Consider the following 17124-nt stretch of genomic DNA (forward strand, 5'->3'; position numbering starts at 1 on the left):
AATATAAATCCCTAATTTGTAATCTGCCTCCAAAAAGCCTCCTATGGGCTGGTTTTTAAATTTGGTTATTGATTATTCAAGTTTAAATGATTAATTAGCTAAAACTGACATATAAGTAGTTAACAGATTTTGTCTTTACTGAGTTCAAACTACAAGAAAATGTTCTTAAACTATTACTTTAAATTCCCACGGATAACATCATACCTGTACATTGTTTCAGCTTCCACATCCCCAAACCAGACACGTAAATTTGGAGTGAAGTTCTGCCCAGTTAGTTCCAGCATTGCTACATCCCCACCACCATTTAACTAGGGAAGAAAGTAAACAAAATGTAAAATATATTAACTAGGGGAGAAAGAAAAGAAAATCTAAAAAAATTCAATTGAAAAATACACAACAAAAAGTGTATTGATTAGTCAGCTGACCATATCAATAGAATACTAAATACAGTTACAAAATTACAGCATGTAAAAATACAGTGGACCCCTGTTATACGCTGGGGTTTGGTTCCAAGATCTCCCGTGTATAACAAAATCCGTGTATGCTCAAGTCCCATTACATATAATGACATAGCAAAATGGTGTCCCTTATAAAAAATGGAAAATCAAGGTAAATTTATACTTTTTTGTAACATTTTCAAACCGTGTATGCTTAAATCCGTGTATAAAAAATCAGTGTATAAGAAGGGCCGACTGTATCAGAATGTCCATTTTTATACAAAGATAAAACTGAGTCACACTTAAAAAATTCAGACCTATACAATACAAGAAGACACTTTAAATCACATTTGTTTCAGTTGGCCAATAAAGGTATCACTGATGGATTTTTCTCTTGAATGATAAATCTATGACAGATGTGGGAATTATGTAGCTGTCCTGGTGTTGCTGGACTGCAGCTCCCATCAGCCCTAGTCCACACAGTCAATGGTGAGGAATTCTAGAACATGCTCTTCAACAACATCTAGAGGACCATGTTATTATTTCTGGCTAGGACACTGGCTTCTTTTTTATCAGTCTTTTCAAGGGACATAAAAGGAGATTTGTTATTTTACCTCTCTGCAGCTGTGTCAACACACACACTGTATTGATTCAAATGTCCAAATTTAAAAAAAAAAAACTCCTGCAAAATATACTGCAAAATATTTAAGCCTCGTTTTTGAGAAATGTTAACAGTCACTTCTTTCTCAGTTCTTTAAAAAGTCTATTTGCAAACCCCTGTGACAAATCAATGTAATCAAACACCAATGGCCTGGTTCAGCCATAGCACTAAACTGCTGTTATGGGAAAAAGCTAGATTCCTGCTAGACTTACAGACTCCCATATTCTGAAAACTGCTCCAATTTTTAGATTTACTGCAGCTTGCCATGCCATCCAAATTGACAAATAACCATTAATATTAACCTCAAAAGCATGTATTCCAAAATTCTTCATTTCAGAACAAACTACAGCTAATCTGAATTTAAAGTTAAAGTGATATATTTCACTGTGGGCAATCTAAAAGAACACAACCTGCTCCTTCTGGCTGCAACGAAGAGAGTGTACCACCCTAGTGGCTTGTTCTTGTAATGCTAAACTATGGTTTAACATTATGGCTAGCATATCATGTGCAGAGCATTTGACTCGGGGCTGATCAGTTGCTAGTGCTAACTGGAGCAGACTTACTGAATCAAGGAGATTTCAACAAGTGTTGAGTTACTATTCAGCAATGGATTCAATGTCTCCATCTCTGCTGGAACTACAATTTGTTTTAAACCTTAGTCCAGCCTTTCTCAAATAGTGGGGCGGGCCCCCTAGGGGGGGTGCGAGGCTCCATAAAGGGGGGCGCGAGGCTCTGTTATGCAGAGGTGTACTTATAACAATTTTATAGACAAATGATACTATTTACAGTCGCGCGGAGTGCGCGAAATGTTTTCTTCTTCCTAGGGGGGGCATGACAGAAAATAATTGAGAAGCACTGCCTTAGTCCCATAGTGGACAATTGTGGGACACTACGGAACCACACTAATATCAAGGTCACAGTATGTATGAGACTTTGGAGGGCTGCATCTACCACCACTGTCCCAAAATTTGTCCCTATCTAAGAAAGGCCTTTTTTAAGAACAGAAAATGATTGGAAATTTTTCCTTTATTTTTTAAAGGGCCTTTTCTTGACCTAAAATGCAAAAATCATGGCAAAAGAATTAGAGTTTGACCTCTAGGAAGCCCTGTGGTGCCAAAAAATAAAAATAAAAATGGGGACTGCATGTGGCTCACAAGCTGTACTTTGCCCACTCCTGATCCAAAGTAACCCAGATCAACCATATAACTGACCACAGATCTTGAGATCACTTGCATACCCTCAGTGTGCCCTACCGCACAGAACTATTGAAGATAAAAAGGAAGAGTAATCACTGACTGGATCCATAGGGGTTTCTCTCAAATTCTTTAGAAACAATATATGCTGTCCTAATCACTGTGACAGACAAGTGGGGAAAGTGACACAAGCAATCCCAAAAGCACAAATAAAGAAAAATAGATCCAGAATTAGCAGTGGCTGCTGCAAACTTGTAGCTTTTCCGAGTTGTAATAATGAGTAATAAAAGACCACATTTTAAAAAGTAATTTGTTTCTTTATCTACACATCTCTGATTCCACGTATGAATATGGGAAAAACATGAAGAAGACATAAGGCATGTCACTTATCGTTAAATAAATGTCCATGCTGAGCTCCCATACCATCTAATAGGCTCAGGTTTTGTAATCTGCTATGTGCACAGTGGAAAGGGAGCTCATTACCAGAGTAAAACTATATGTGGATATCAGTATGGCTTATTCATACATAAATGCTGGTTTGTTTTCCACTGAATATTATGTCTTGGCAATAGTTTTCAAGTAGAATGAGGAATTACTTACCTGCAGACTTTCCACAACAGGCACAGGTGTTACTGGAGCATAGACAGGTCCCATTCCCTCATAAAATGTATATTCTGCTTTATCTGTGCTAATGATTGTCCATGAAGCTCCATCATTAATCATTTCTTTATTTGGTTCTTTGGGGCATGGAGTGGCCTTTTTCAAGAAAAATAGTATCAGACGTTACTGACAGTGCCTCGTATAAGATACATAACGATTAAGCTGGGGAATAGCCCTTTTAGACTATAAAACATTACAGGTAGCTAATGTCATGAATATTTTGTTTGGGGGATTGGGCAATTTTCTTTGCATGCCTTACTCATGCCAACCATATACCTCTTTTTTTTTAAATGTTTTTATTAATTATTACTTGAACATACACAACTCTTACAACACAATATATAAAAACATACAGACAAGCATACAAAATTCTGATATTTATAATATCTACATCATATCTTATTCATCCATTTAACTTAACTTTCATTCCTCACTCATTACCTCCTGTTCTTACAGTCTTTCCAGTTTCTTTTCCTAGCTTATAAGTCTGAATTTGTCTTTCACTGAGTAATACTTCTATCTGTCTCACTATTCTCTATTGTCCTTAACTACTGTACATTTATTTTTCCCATTTTCTAGTAGTCCCTATATCTATTAGATGTTCCTTAAATATATCCTTTAACTCTTATCTGTCTATACCTCTTCATTTTCTTAGCTTCTTGCTTGTTTCCTTGTTTACTGTCCAGCTTTGTTTTCACATCCAAAAAACAAACAAACAAAAACTCACAACCATATCCCTCATTTAAGAAAAGTTCATTTGGTGGTTGTCTACATGGGCCAAAGGGACTATGTTCCCCCAGTCTCACATCATCTTTTTTAAACGATGCAGGTCAAAACCCCAGGACCAGCATTGGGTAGGATCCTGGCAAACCAGACATGAATCCACTGGATCTAGCCCGATCAGTTTTACCCTAGTCTGCCATGGAACCAGCCCCTCACGTTCTTTACCTTGCTGCACCGTTGCTCCTACTGAGAAGCCCCCCGTCAACATGTCTGATGTGGAAATGGAGCACCCAACCATGTGGGTGCAGCCAGGCGCACCATTTCCACACCAGGCATGGTGACAGGGGAGCCCTGGGGTTTTAGCCTGCATTGTCTAAACAGTCAGTAGGATTGAAAACACGGCAAGGTAAGGAGCACGTGCCAGTAGCAGGTACCATGGCAGCGCAGACTGGGCAGGATGGGGGGAGAGCTGCAGGGGAATTAGAAGGTATAAAGGCAGGAGGTTTCTCAATGGGTCAGAAAAGGAATCTGAGTGGGGGTCAGTGAGAATCAGAGAGGGATACTGACTAGGAGAGGGAGTCACTTAAGGAAGTCCAGAGAGGACAGTGATAAGCTTGCAAGTGTATGTTATGTAACCACACTAAGCTGAAATAACCCACTTAAGATACCTTATTGTGTCATGTTATTTAATAAAGTTACTGTTTGTGTTTCATAACAGAGGTCTGTCTGAGTGAATTCTAGACATTATAAACAATGGAACTGGTTTGGGGAAGATACTCAGGACCCTGGCCCTTATACACTTAGGGAGAGGGTTAAAAGGGTAAAAGCAGGGCAGGTGTCAGGGACAGAGGTCTTCTATGGAGAAGAGGTAAAAGCTAACCTCAGGTATAAAAAGAAGGTCCTATCACAAACTGGTGCCAAGTGGTGGGATCAACTGACCCAGTGGTGGGATCAAATTGATCCAGTGAGAAGACTTTTTGGTTAAAGAAAAGCCAAAAAGATGTCTTTTGTGTGGGCAGCTGGCAACTTGATGCCCAGACTGTAAATTGTGCGAGTTGAAAATCCAGAGAATCTTGGAAATCCAGTGTGGGTTGAGAGATCCAGTGTGGAATCCACTGAATCAGTGAAGGAATTCAGGGATTCAATTAAGAGTTGTGTGTTTGGGTCAGCTGGAATGATCCCTGAAGTATTGCTTTAAGGTAAAGTAGTGGATTGCTTGGAAGGACTGCAGTAGTTTAAAGCTACAGTGGTTTTTGTAACTATCTCTGAGATATAGTAGGTGACTAAAATAAGATTATCTTGTGACTGGAATAAGGTGTTTTCTGAAAGAAGTATTTACTCTTAAATGTGGAGAAGAGGTAAAAGTATGAGCAAAGACCTTTTCCTCAGCATCTTCAAAACTGACAAGCTCCAGTCACGCCTGGGATCTCATAATTGCCTGAGCCTACTGCCATACTCCACTGGGATCAGGAGGAATTTCCACAGCCATGGGGCTTGAAGCTGCAAATACATGTATTCTAATCCCTGGATGAGGATGGCTGTAAGAAAATAAATCTAAGACACACTACTACTAGTTTGTTAAGGAACTCACTTGGAACTGGATAATTCGCTCTTGGGAAAGGCACAAGTACATTCGTTCAGTGTCTTTAAGGTAGAATGCACATTTATGGAGCTGTGACACTGGATCATCTGCATCTAGTAATGCAGTCTGTTTGTCCACTTTTCGAATTATCTGCAGGCAGAAGTACACATTTAGAATTAAAATGCTATTTCTCAGCACTGAAATGTACAGATTTAGTGCCACTTTTCAGTGCATGAATAATACAGTGATTGATTTTAACTGTGAGAGGCACTGAAGATAGTTAATACAACTCTGTGTATGTAGAGCTTTAAGAAATCAAACTCTGAATGTATAAGCTTTTCCAAATGTTCAAAGCATTTTTGTAATTTACAGGATGGACAATGTTATTATTCATATGCTGCCATGACGAAAAAAAGGTTAGAATTCAAGAGAAGGACCATCTAGTAGCTTCATAGCAGAGATCACATTTGATGCTTGTCTCACGGCTTATTCTCCTAAACATGATAACCAGTAAATCATTATATGAAATGTTTTAATTTAAGCACTTAATATATCAAATATAAATCTACAGCATGGATTTGAACTTTTCCAACAGTGCCTTCCACTGTATTGTATTACTGTATCTTACACAAAACTAACTGAAGGCCAAAACAGACAGCAAAGTTCCATCCTGTGATAATTTTTTGATCAGATTATAGTTTTGGAAGATAAATTACCATCTCCACTGCTTTCAATTTCTCTCAATTCCCTGCTTTCTATTTTTTTTTTTTTTTTTTTTTTTTTTTGGTAACAAGATAAGCATCTTAAAAATTGTGATTAAAGGAGAATCTATTACAAAAAGCAAATTAAATTTACCAGTCTTGGGAGTGCCATGCCAGTAACTGAACAAACAAGTTTGACAGTCTGGCCATAATGAATGTAGCCATCGCGCACTGTGAATTCTTCTCCTTCGGATTCCTCATCATCCACTACGAAGAAAAGAAATATTTTAATAGATCAGAAAATCAGTAAACTCCAAATGCAATTTTGTGGCTAGTACACTCATTCATGCACAAAGCACAAACAAAAAGTATGGATTTTCAATAACTTAAATGTTACTTACAGAGATGAATGTAAAATGCTCCCCATTGTTGTGAACTGGCATGGAAGTTTCCTCCTTCCACATGTAAGTATCTGGTACTGACTGTTTGTGATCGGAGTCTGTTAAACAGTGCTACTTTCGTTCCTGATGCAATGCATACTGGCAAAAGAAAACAGAGACTAAAATATGCTATTCTAAATGGACTGTGTATCAGAAAGGTGTTCAAAGAATGCTGCTGTGCATATAATGAGTGTGTCATAGCAATATCATATTGAGGATGGAGCAAACTTGTTTTCTGCTGCTCCAGATAATAGGACCGGGAACAATAGATGCAAGCTACAGGGAAAGAGATTCCACCTGAACATCAGGAGGAACTTCCTGACAGTAAGAGCTGTTTGACACTGGAACACACTCCTTCAGAGTGGGGTGGAGTCTCCTTTTTTGGAAGTTTTTAAACAGAGGCTGGATGGCCATCTTTTAGATTGTAAGCCTGAGGGCAGGGAACCGTCTAATTAAAAATAATAATTGTAAGCTGCTCTGATAGCCATTAGGGCTGAAGGGCAGGGTATAAATACCATAAATAAATAAATAAATAAATAAATAAATAAATAAATAAATAAATAAATTTTTGAGGGATGCTTTGATTGAGAGTTCCTGCATGGAAGGGAGTTGAACTGGATGGCCTTCATGATCACAAGAAATCTACAACTAATTGCTATTTTCTGAAGTCCAAACACAAATCTCAAAAATTGTTTCATCATACTCTCTTTCACATTGAAATTAAACAGCTCTGAATCTGGTCAGTACTTAAGCTAAGACATCATATGTGAATCTCTTTAAGTCCTATGAGGGGAAAAAATGAAACAGAAATACATGAAAGCAGCAAAATTTTGGGCATCTTTTTGTTATCCTAGCATCTTACAATACCAGGGATTCCATTCAACCATTGTCTTTAAACCTCATTCGTTAACCCCCATCCCAAAGTACTAACAATGTAAATATCAAAGTCGCTTCTTTATCTGCAACTTTGCTTAGTCTTTTTTTTCCTTTCATTTTTTTCACAGCATCTGTGACCAAGGCCTCAAGCAAACGGGACAAAAGGAACTCTTGCCCTGATCACTGCAGGACCATGGCAACCACATGGGCCTGGTCACAATACGGGCCACCACCATGGTCCTGAACCAAGTTGCAGAAAATAAGCATTTCCCCCCGTTCCTTTTGGCCTGACTCTTCTGGGCTGGGACAGGTTCGGCACACCTTCCAGCTGCATTCAGGACATGCATTATGTAAATGTCATGCCCCAACAGTGGCCTGTTTGGTCTTTCTGTTTGGGACCCAAGACACAAAGGCAGCATCAATTACATACAACCTATACAGGTTCAAATGTTATTATGAGCAGTGTGAAGCAGAAAGGGGAAGTCCCACTTTGGCTCTGCAACATATTAAACAGAATTACAGGTTTGCTGACCAACAAAACTTTGCAGATATCATCTTGGCATATCAAAGCATAAACAGAGAAAGCAACAGCAAGATTTGTTGTGAAACAGCACAGTTCTGTCCATTTGCATGACAGAGATCAACTGCCATGTAGCTCTTCTCTTCTACCTGGTCTTTCCGTAACTTGGTAATGTAAAAGTATGAAAGCCTGAATATCTTAATTAGCTTATTTCCTCTTTCTGTTAGCAGAGTGTTGATTGTAAGCCATTTTAAATGATAAAGAGTGAGTGTTTTCACAAATACAAAACAGTCAGTCTAAATCAGAACCAAAGAAGTCCAAGCATAAGTCCTATGAGATGTACGCTGTTGAGATGTTCATTTCAGATCAGGTGGGACAACAAATGTTTGAAGATATTCCCATATAAAATATTCACTCAACAAACTGAACTAGAATGGGTTGTTCAGAAAAGGCTGGCCTAAAATATTCTCCCTGTACTTCTGAATATGTATGGAGCATTTTAACTGGGTTAACAGTCAAACATTAATTTTCCGTTATTGCCTGAAATAGGTACAGCCAAGGAATATCACATGATCTTGCAAATAGGCATCAGCTTGTATATGCTAGAATGTGGCGATGGCAGATGACAACAAATCACCTTTTCAAAAGTAAATAAGGAGGTCACATATGTGCTTGTTGTAGTGTTCAAGGCCAAGTTTAGTTTCACATTCAAAATATCCTACTGTAATATAAGTTCTTTAAACCACTCCTCACCCTGATGAAAGCTTAACGGTTTCTTTTCCCTTACCAAACCTATGACATGCAAAGGAATATGATACAGTGTAGCACAAAGTCAGTTTCAAATACTTACAATCTGCATTTTTCAGGGACTGTTTCTTTTTAGAAGGTTTGGAGATTACTTTGATCCGTTTACTGAGGAATACACCAATATCGTCGCTATTGCCATAAAACATTTTCACCGATAACATGAAGTGCTTTCGCTTGTCAGAGTCAGATATGTACAAGGTTTTAGCTGTGCAATAGTTCTGTGAATAAAGAAAGACAGATAGATTTATATTTTCCCAATAAAATCCCAAATTAAACTTAAACCCAAATTCTGAATCAGTTCACGAGAGTCTACTACAACTATAGCAAAAGAGATTAAGGTGCCAAATTGTTAGTTTCTGTAGTTTCAAGTCAATAGGTTCTATGGAGAACTGGTCTGAGTCTCAAGTACACACATGTCTTCTGTCTCCTTCAACATGGGGAAAAGACAAGTGAACTGTTTTCTCCTTTGCATCTTGCTCATTCAATCTGTCTTTAAGAAGACTGTGTGATTCTCCACAAGACAGCCAGGGAGATAATGTGCAAGTTCACAGAAAAGGATTTGCTCTGGTTCACTGTGAATGAGCAGCATATTCTTGAATGCAGCCTCAATTTCTGTCATAATCACTCTTTTTCCTTGAAAAGGTAGGTAAAGCTCACCAGAAATTGATGACATAAAGACCAAACCTGAAATTCTGGCTTGTTTCTCCCAAACGGGCTGAGGAAAAACTGGGAGGTGATGCCCTAAACTAAAACAAACAAGTGTGTGGGCAAATATGATACAGTGTACTGTGCTATCCCTTTTAATTTTTTACTGAGAGGTGTAAAGGATTTTTTCTGCCATTGCACTGGCATATTGTATGTTTTGACACCTTCTTCTTGCAGTTTTCAAGCCTAGTACTGACTGGTAACACTAGCCTTGTGTTTGTTAGGGCGTGGCTCACAGGCCAGCATAAGCCTTTTTGCCTATAGGATTGTATATACCTTATGCTTTTTAATTCCTTTTATTCTTTTAGCATCCCCTTGCAACATATTGTCTTAATAAAATTACTGTGCTTCCTATTTTCATCCCCCCTAGACTTTTTGTCCACACACTTGTTTCTCCCAAACACCAGCAGGAAGCTAATATCTTCTGTCAGCTTATGAATCCTGCTTCAGTTTGGAGCAACATACAAATAAATCTGCTTTTTTAAACCAAAACATTTCCCTCAAAAATTTTTTTTCACTTAAACATTTAAAAAATAATAATACAAATACCAAACAAAAAAGAGCTGTGGAAAGGGAGGGAAGACAATGAAATTATCAGAATTTTAACTACAACAGGTATGAGTATCATGGGATCTGATATCATGATAGGTTATCTTTCTTTATTCATCCATGTGAAGCAGAAAAGAATGGGCTGAGTGCATCACCCTATTTGTTTGTTAATACTACAACAGGATAAACCAATAATCCTTATTTATTGTTATGTGCACTGTTGATTTTTTTTAAATGTTATGTAATCCATTTCCTTAATGATCCACAATGAAAAAGTGCAACTGGGCCCTATGGCATGCGCTGGACTGCAGAGTTCTTCCAACAAACTTATAAATAAACAAGCCCCAAAAAACATGTAATTGCTTATCATCCTAAAACACTGTTCACCACTTTATTTTTGAAAGCTGCCCAAGCAATGAACTCCTCCATGAGAAAAGCCATGACTTAAACATCACAAAAGATTCCAATTAGGAACTTTAAATAGTTAGAATAATATATCCCCCCAACAACTAGGGATAGCAAGGAAATTAATAAGCAATATATCTACCATCCTAAGCCATCATACTGTATATCTGCCACCAATACTATTAAGTATCCTCATAAAGTTTAAGCATATTGCTTTAAACTTTTTGAGTGCTTTTCAAACATTTCAGGGTTCGGATTACCTTTTTAAAGCCTGACAAATGTATTGCTATTAAATTATGAAATTTTAAAAGGGGGGGGGGGGGCGCGGGGCAAAGAAATTATCTGGGCACATTTTTGTTCAAAATAACAGTATTTGGAACACTCTTAGAAGTATCTCTACCTGCAAGCCTTAAAATACAGGTAAAGTAAAACAAATAAAATGTTTGATGGGGTCTGTGAAGGCATCCAGGCAGCATGTTTAAAAAGGAAAAAATGTACACTCATACTTTACTTCTCATAGCCACCCATCATTCTTCTGGGCAACTATCGTATATACTTGAGTATAAGTTGACCTCATGTATAAGTTGAGGTCAGGTTTTGGGGCCAAAATTATGGATTCTGACATGAGATGTGGATAAGTCGAGCGTAAATCTTAGGGAGGTTGGAGAAGAGCCCACCCTTTCTCCTTCTCTCAGCTCAGGGTCAGAGGAAAAGCTCGAAGGGGGGAAGAACCCACCCTTTCTGCTTCTCTCAGCCCAGGGTCAGAGCCCTCCCTTCCTCCTTCTCTCCAGCCGGGCTATCCCCACATTGACCTGTGTATACGCTGACCTAAGGTTTGGGGGTCAAATTTTGGGCATAAATTTCTCGACTTTTAGTTGAGTATATACAGTACAGTGCGCCCGCATCATATGTGGCTTCCAGCAGATGCTGGAAGCCATGCCGGAAATAAGCCTCATGTGCCCTGGAAGAAGTAACAGGGCACACGACTGTGGCACGTGATTGTGGCACGCGACCGTGGCGTGCGCATGGCACTGCACAGTGGGCATGAGCCCCATTACTTCCAATGGGGCTCAAGCTTACGCATTTTTATGGGGGGGTTCTGGAACGGATCCCCCGCATAAGAGAAGGACTGCTTGTAATATGTATCATTTTACTGACAGAGATAGCAAGACAGTAACTTATGTGAAAGAATGGGGAAATCCATATTCAAGGGTTTACCCTGTCCAACTGGTTAACTGTTAAAAGTGTAAAATTGAAAAGATGGCCTTCAATACATAAATGAATTTGTCCATGAAGTACAGAGTTGAACTCCTCCTACCTTTCCTTCTAGATTTAACTGCTGCATCTCTTGGTCACTGTTTCCTATCCCAATAAAGGCGCATGGTTGAGATTCTTGTTCGGAGCACCCATCCCGTTCCATCTGCTCTTTTTTTTTCTTCCACCCACTGCCCATAAGATAGACACAGGGAGGTGGGCAAAAAAACCTGAAGGTAAAATTCAAATGGTTAGACTCACTTTTTGCTTTTAAAGATGTACAAAATTCTTAGATTCTGTGACCTGCATAAATTATATGATATAAACAGGATCTGCAGATATTCAAAGATAACACTACTGATCATGTTTATTGAAACTTCTAACTGGTTTCTGGTTTTAGCATTTATCAACAGTCTTTAACACCTCAGAAAATAAAAATGTTGACTGGCAAAAATCTAAATTTCTCCCCATAATGATCTCCATTCTAAATATTCAATGTGATGTGAGTCGAAATATATTGGCTATTTTATGAACAAATGTATAGAAAAGTTTTATTTGTTCTTAGCATTGTTCACCTGGAATACTTTAACACTGTTAGGTGACAAATATTTCAACACTAACAAAATGTACATATGTTCACTAGATGGCGCTCCACACAAACTACTAGAGCCTAAGTTAGAATCAAACAACTTTCTTTTCAGTATTTTAAACACACACATGCACACGATTAAAAATAAAAGTCAACAATATTCTAGCTGCCTAAACTTTCAGAGTAACAAAATCCCAATGATTTTTAATGCACATGTTTTCCTGTAATTGAGAAGAGCAAAACACTAAGACATTAATGGTATGGCTTACCTCTTTTCATTTCCGTAAGATTTCTGTGCAACTTTTGCGTGAAGGATTAAGACAGTTTGATCACCACGCTCTTTTAAATAGTTTCTCATAGCTTCCCTAAGAATTAAAAGTACAATTAACAAATATAGTTTTGTAACTTTAAAAAGCTGACTGGAAACTAAGAAGGGCAGAACACACATTCACACATATTAACAGTCTGTATTTCTGGCAGTTAAGAATATTTTGGCAGAATAAGGCATCCAAATGCGTGGACCGTAAGCTATTTCTGAATAAAAATCCCTCAAATGTCCAACAGCTGGCTTGTCATTCTTACTGAATGGCGATGTTTGATGTTCCTGGATTTGAGAAAATAGAAAGGGAGATGCTAATTTGGCACCGAGAACAAGGGGAGTCTTACTTGGATTCTGACATTGTCCTGTTTCCCCAGAAATAATATTATTTTTTTCTCATTTATACATAACTAAAGAACAGGGTGAATGGGTATTTCACCACCTATGTGTGTGCATGTATGTGCATGTGTGCACACACCCTCACATCACCTGTTGACTTATGGTGACCTCATGCATATCATAGGATTTTCTTAAGCAAAAAATATTCAGAGGTGGATTTGTCAATTCTTTCCTCTGAAATATAACCTATGGCACCCCATATTCATTGGCAGTCTCCCAGCTGAGTACAAAGCCTGGCTGACCCTATTTAACTTCCAAGATCAGATGGAATCTGGTGCCTTTAGGGCATTTAGGCCTTCAACACCAATACAAGGCAAAAACTAAAGTAATAAAAAGGGCTATTACTGCCAAGCAGTTAGAAATTCCCATATATTCAAAAGTCCACATTCTCTTCCTCAATGAGTGCACTAGTTGAATGGGAAAGTAAGAAGCAGTCCAACATAATTAAATGCCTAGGTCCATTAAAAAGTTTCTAGAAGACAGAAAAGGACATCAATGCTGTGCATCTCATACACTATGCTCATTGTGGTCATATGGTTTCAAGATGTTGTAAATGTCCCAAACAGAAGTAAGGTTTTCATTCATGGGCTGTTGTGCACCTGCATATTATTGGGCCTTAAGTATTGCTTCCCATTTTGTGCACTACAAAAGCAGTATATAAATATTTTCAATAAATTAGTGTAGCAACTTTTGATGCAAAAAACCCCAAACCTACTGAATTCAGAAGTGACGCAGTGTGATTAGAATTACTCTGACCTTGCTTAAATGGACTTTATTATAGAAGCAGAAAGGAAGATTTCCTTAAAATAAAACTCCACAGTATATTCCGATCTAGATTTCAACCTCACCAGATGAAATCATGAAACTCTTCCTGGATCACACCACTTCAGGATGCAGGTCCTGGACTGACTGCATTGTTAAGTACTTCCTCATGGGGTTTGAAATCCCTGCATGTACATAATTAGAATACTAGGAGGAAGGCTCAGCCATTAGCAAAATACCTAGATTTTCATTTGGATAGTTTTAGTGCCGTAACATAAAGCCACTAAACTGCCCACTGTAGTTTGATGTGGAACAGCTCCAAGAGCAGTTTTTCTATCTCATGTGCTATTTACATAAACTACACTCTAGTTAATAAGACAAAAGCCAAGTCATACCTAGTGAGCCGTTTAGCCGGAGGTCGCTCACCAAATTTCCTGCAATTGAAGCAAAACAAGAAGTCATTTTAAACAAGCTTTTGCACTGCTAAATGTCTTAGAAGGATGTAATTCTGATGTACCATTTTCTGGACCTCTAAACTTTGTAAAGTGTTTACAGTCAACACACAGTTTATTTCAGTTAAAAAAAGGCATACGAGTGTGCTGTTCTTACACAGAACTTTAAGTCTAAAAGACTTTTAACAAAGTTATTAAAATTCATATTGTTACTATATTTTCTAAAACTATAATTTCTGTCTGAATCAAAAAGATAAATGTTGCTTATTAAGTGTTAACATTGTTAGTATTTTCAAAAATGAAATAATTAGTATAAGAGAAAGGAATATTCGACTAAAAACTATCCGTTATTTGTAAAATATTACTAAATACCCTGAACACACCAGATCCCATCTGATCTTAGAAGCCAAGCAGAATCAGCCCTGGTCAGTACTTGGATGGGAGACGGCCAACAAATAGAGACGATTTAGGCTTTATTTCAGAGAAAGGAATTGACAAACCACCTCTGAGTATTCCTTGCCCAAGAAAATACTATGGAAGTCATGGAGTCACCATAAGTCGACGGGCTATTTGAAGGCACATATACGCAAACACACACTCTAGGCTAACCATTTGAAACAGCTTTTGCCACTGCAGAAATAGAATCAGAAGCAACGTAGGGCTATCTCATCCATCAGTGCAACTTTCTAAGAACCATTCTAAACAAAGACATTTGTTACTGCCTTTAAAAGAAGTGCTTAATTTTTAATAAATCCATTTTCATCAGGACTCTGGTGCAGGGAAGGACACACCTCTCCTCTATTGCTGAAATCCCACTGAAAATCAGCTCCCTGTGTGTTTATTATAACATGTCTTTTTCATAGGCTAGAGGGGAGTGATTCCCCCCCCCCCCTAAGGATACAGTAGCAGAGGAAAGGGTTAACCTACCTCTTCCACATATCATTGTACTGACAACAATCAGCATATACATATATCTCCTACTAATTGATATATGTGTGTACTTTTAAGAAGTGGAATTATCATCTCAAATCTACTTTGAACCTAATGTACAAAATGTAAGGCACTGGCCAATCAATTTCACTGTGGATTACAGTGGAAGAACTTAGCCTTTAACTAAAATACGCTGGCATGGAAGTGGCTAAGTACTGCAGTCCTGGACTTAAGATATGGAATGGCGATTTTCTGTATTCTCACATGTCCTATTATTTTGGCTCACAGACCATATTCTGGAACACAGCCTAATACCCCAAAGTCACCAGATCCCATGTGATCTTGGAAGCTAAGTAGGGTCCAGTTCTACTTCGTATTCGAAAGAAAACCACCAATGAAAACCAGGTGCTATGGGATATATTTCAGAGCAAGGAACTGGCAGAACCCCCTCTGAGTATTCCATGCCTTTGAAAATGCTATGAAAGCCATGGGATCAACAGAAGTCGACAGGAGATTTGAAGGCATGTACACACATATTTCATCACATAATAAATAAAATCATAAAATATGATGAAAAAAATAAAGTATTGGCATGAATGTCCAAGAAATTCACACAGAAGGCATTGGGAATTATCTAAAAGCAATAGCCAGGTTCTAGCTTTTTAAAAACAATAATTTATTATATAATCTATTAAAACTATCTCCTAGAAGTATTTCTGTTCATCTACAGAACCTTATTTTTTCAGAATGATTTAATATTTGTGTCACAGACACCCAAAAACAAGCTCTCTTACACACGCTCCTACTCATTATACAATGTTCATTACTATTTTTAGTAGTTGAACAAGCTGCATAATAAATTTAGTATTTATTCTTCCCCTCTTCATCATGTACTCCTTGTTTTTAAAAAAAAACTGTTGTCAAGTCATTTTCAACATATGCCGACCCTATCAAGGGTTTTCTTGGCAAGATTTGTCCAGAGAAGTTTGCCATTGACTTTCCCTGAGGCTGAGAGCATGTGACCTGTCCGAAGTCCCCCAATGGGTTTCATGACCAAGCTGGGAACCAAACCCTGGTCGCCAGAGTCCTATTCCAACGATCGAACAACTACACCATGCTGGCTCTAAAAAAAAGTTCACTTAATGTTCTCTAGTGCAGTTTTTCTGCTTTTGATTCCTGAATTTAAATCTTTTACATTTACTGAGAACTGTCCAGTGCTGATCCTATTTGGAGGATGGTGTTCAGCACATTGAACAGCTCATTTAAGGTTCAGGCTAAAATCCACAGCACATTCACTATCCTGCTAGCATGGAGGTGACCCACTGCCACATTGCGGGTGAGGGGTATTATTTTGAGGAGTCCATGAATGAAACGCTTCTTTGTCCTGTTCCACCCAAACCTCCTTTCCTGACATCGAGGTGCAGTGTATGTCATGAGCTGTTGGGGTGAGACCCACATACAATGACTCAGTGGTGAACCTGATTCTTCAGTCCACAGACAGTATATGTTCCTGCCTTTCTACAATCATGCTATCAACAGCTACTAAAACATGCATAATCCAAACGTAAGCATATAAATCAAAGACATCAGGCCAAACATACATCCTTAAGATTAAGAATGAAACACACACAGTAGAATCAAGCCTCTGAACTGACCATTGTGCATAACTGCTTCCCTCCTCCTCCTCTTCAAGCAACTATTCTAATTCAGAACAGCCTATAGTTAGAACAGATGGCTAATAAGAAAGCATAGACCATGTGGCTTAATTAGGAGAGAGGGTGGCAGAAGAGGTTTCTGAACCCAATTTCAGGATAAGGAGACAGCTAGATGAAATATGCATGTGTGAGAAATGTGGAGAACAAGCTTTGGGACTAGACCAGAACGAAGGAATCTTCACACCCAGTTCCTTTTTCTTTAATGCCTGGAGATTTCATTGATCAGAAAGTAAGAGAGAGCTCCTCACCCCTTTGCCTATCTTTTCTTTTGACTTTCATATTCAACTTTCTATTCTATATCCCATCTTGCTCATGAACAGATGATTACCAACGTACACACTACTGCTCAAGGGGGAGGGTTCTTCCCTCTAACTGAAGAGAAGTCTGTTCCCTGGCTGCTGATCCCCTTCTTGCTCCCACATCCATCAGCTTTCCATCTTCCTCC

The 17124-nt window shown here is 38.3% G+C and overlaps 1 protein-coding gene across 1 annotated transcript in view; it reads right to left on the minus strand.

Annotated features, from left to right (window-relative positions):
• Nucleotides 1-17124, minus strand: part of LOC149312473 (recombining binding protein suppressor of hairless-like) — a 43862-nt gene that overhangs the window by 1630 nt on the left and 25108 nt on the right. The window contains exons 2-10 of the mRNA XM_089524701.1: nucleotides 13978-14016; nucleotides 12372-12467; nucleotides 11578-11743; nucleotides 8644-8818; nucleotides 6359-6496; nucleotides 6112-6224; nucleotides 5266-5406; nucleotides 2892-3047; nucleotides 205-308 (exon numbers count right to left, since the gene is read on the minus strand). Coding sequence (XP_089380827.1) covers nucleotides 205-308; nucleotides 2892-3047; nucleotides 5266-5406; nucleotides 6112-6224; nucleotides 6359-6496; nucleotides 8644-8818; nucleotides 11578-11743; nucleotides 12372-12467; nucleotides 13978-14016 — 1128 coding nt within the window. The remainder of the gene's footprint in view (nucleotides 1-204; nucleotides 309-2891; nucleotides 3048-5265; nucleotides 5407-6111; nucleotides 6225-6358; nucleotides 6497-8643; nucleotides 8819-11577; nucleotides 11744-12371; nucleotides 12468-13977; nucleotides 14017-17124) is intronic.

This window comes from Sceloporus occidentalis, unplaced genomic scaffold, assembly GCF_023333645.1.
Source record: "Sceloporus occidentalis isolate IW3139 unplaced genomic scaffold, rSceOcc1.0.p SCAF_5, whole genome shotgun sequence".
Classification (NCBI taxonomy): Eukaryota; Metazoa; Chordata; class Lepidosauria; order Squamata; family Phrynosomatidae; genus Sceloporus; species Sceloporus occidentalis.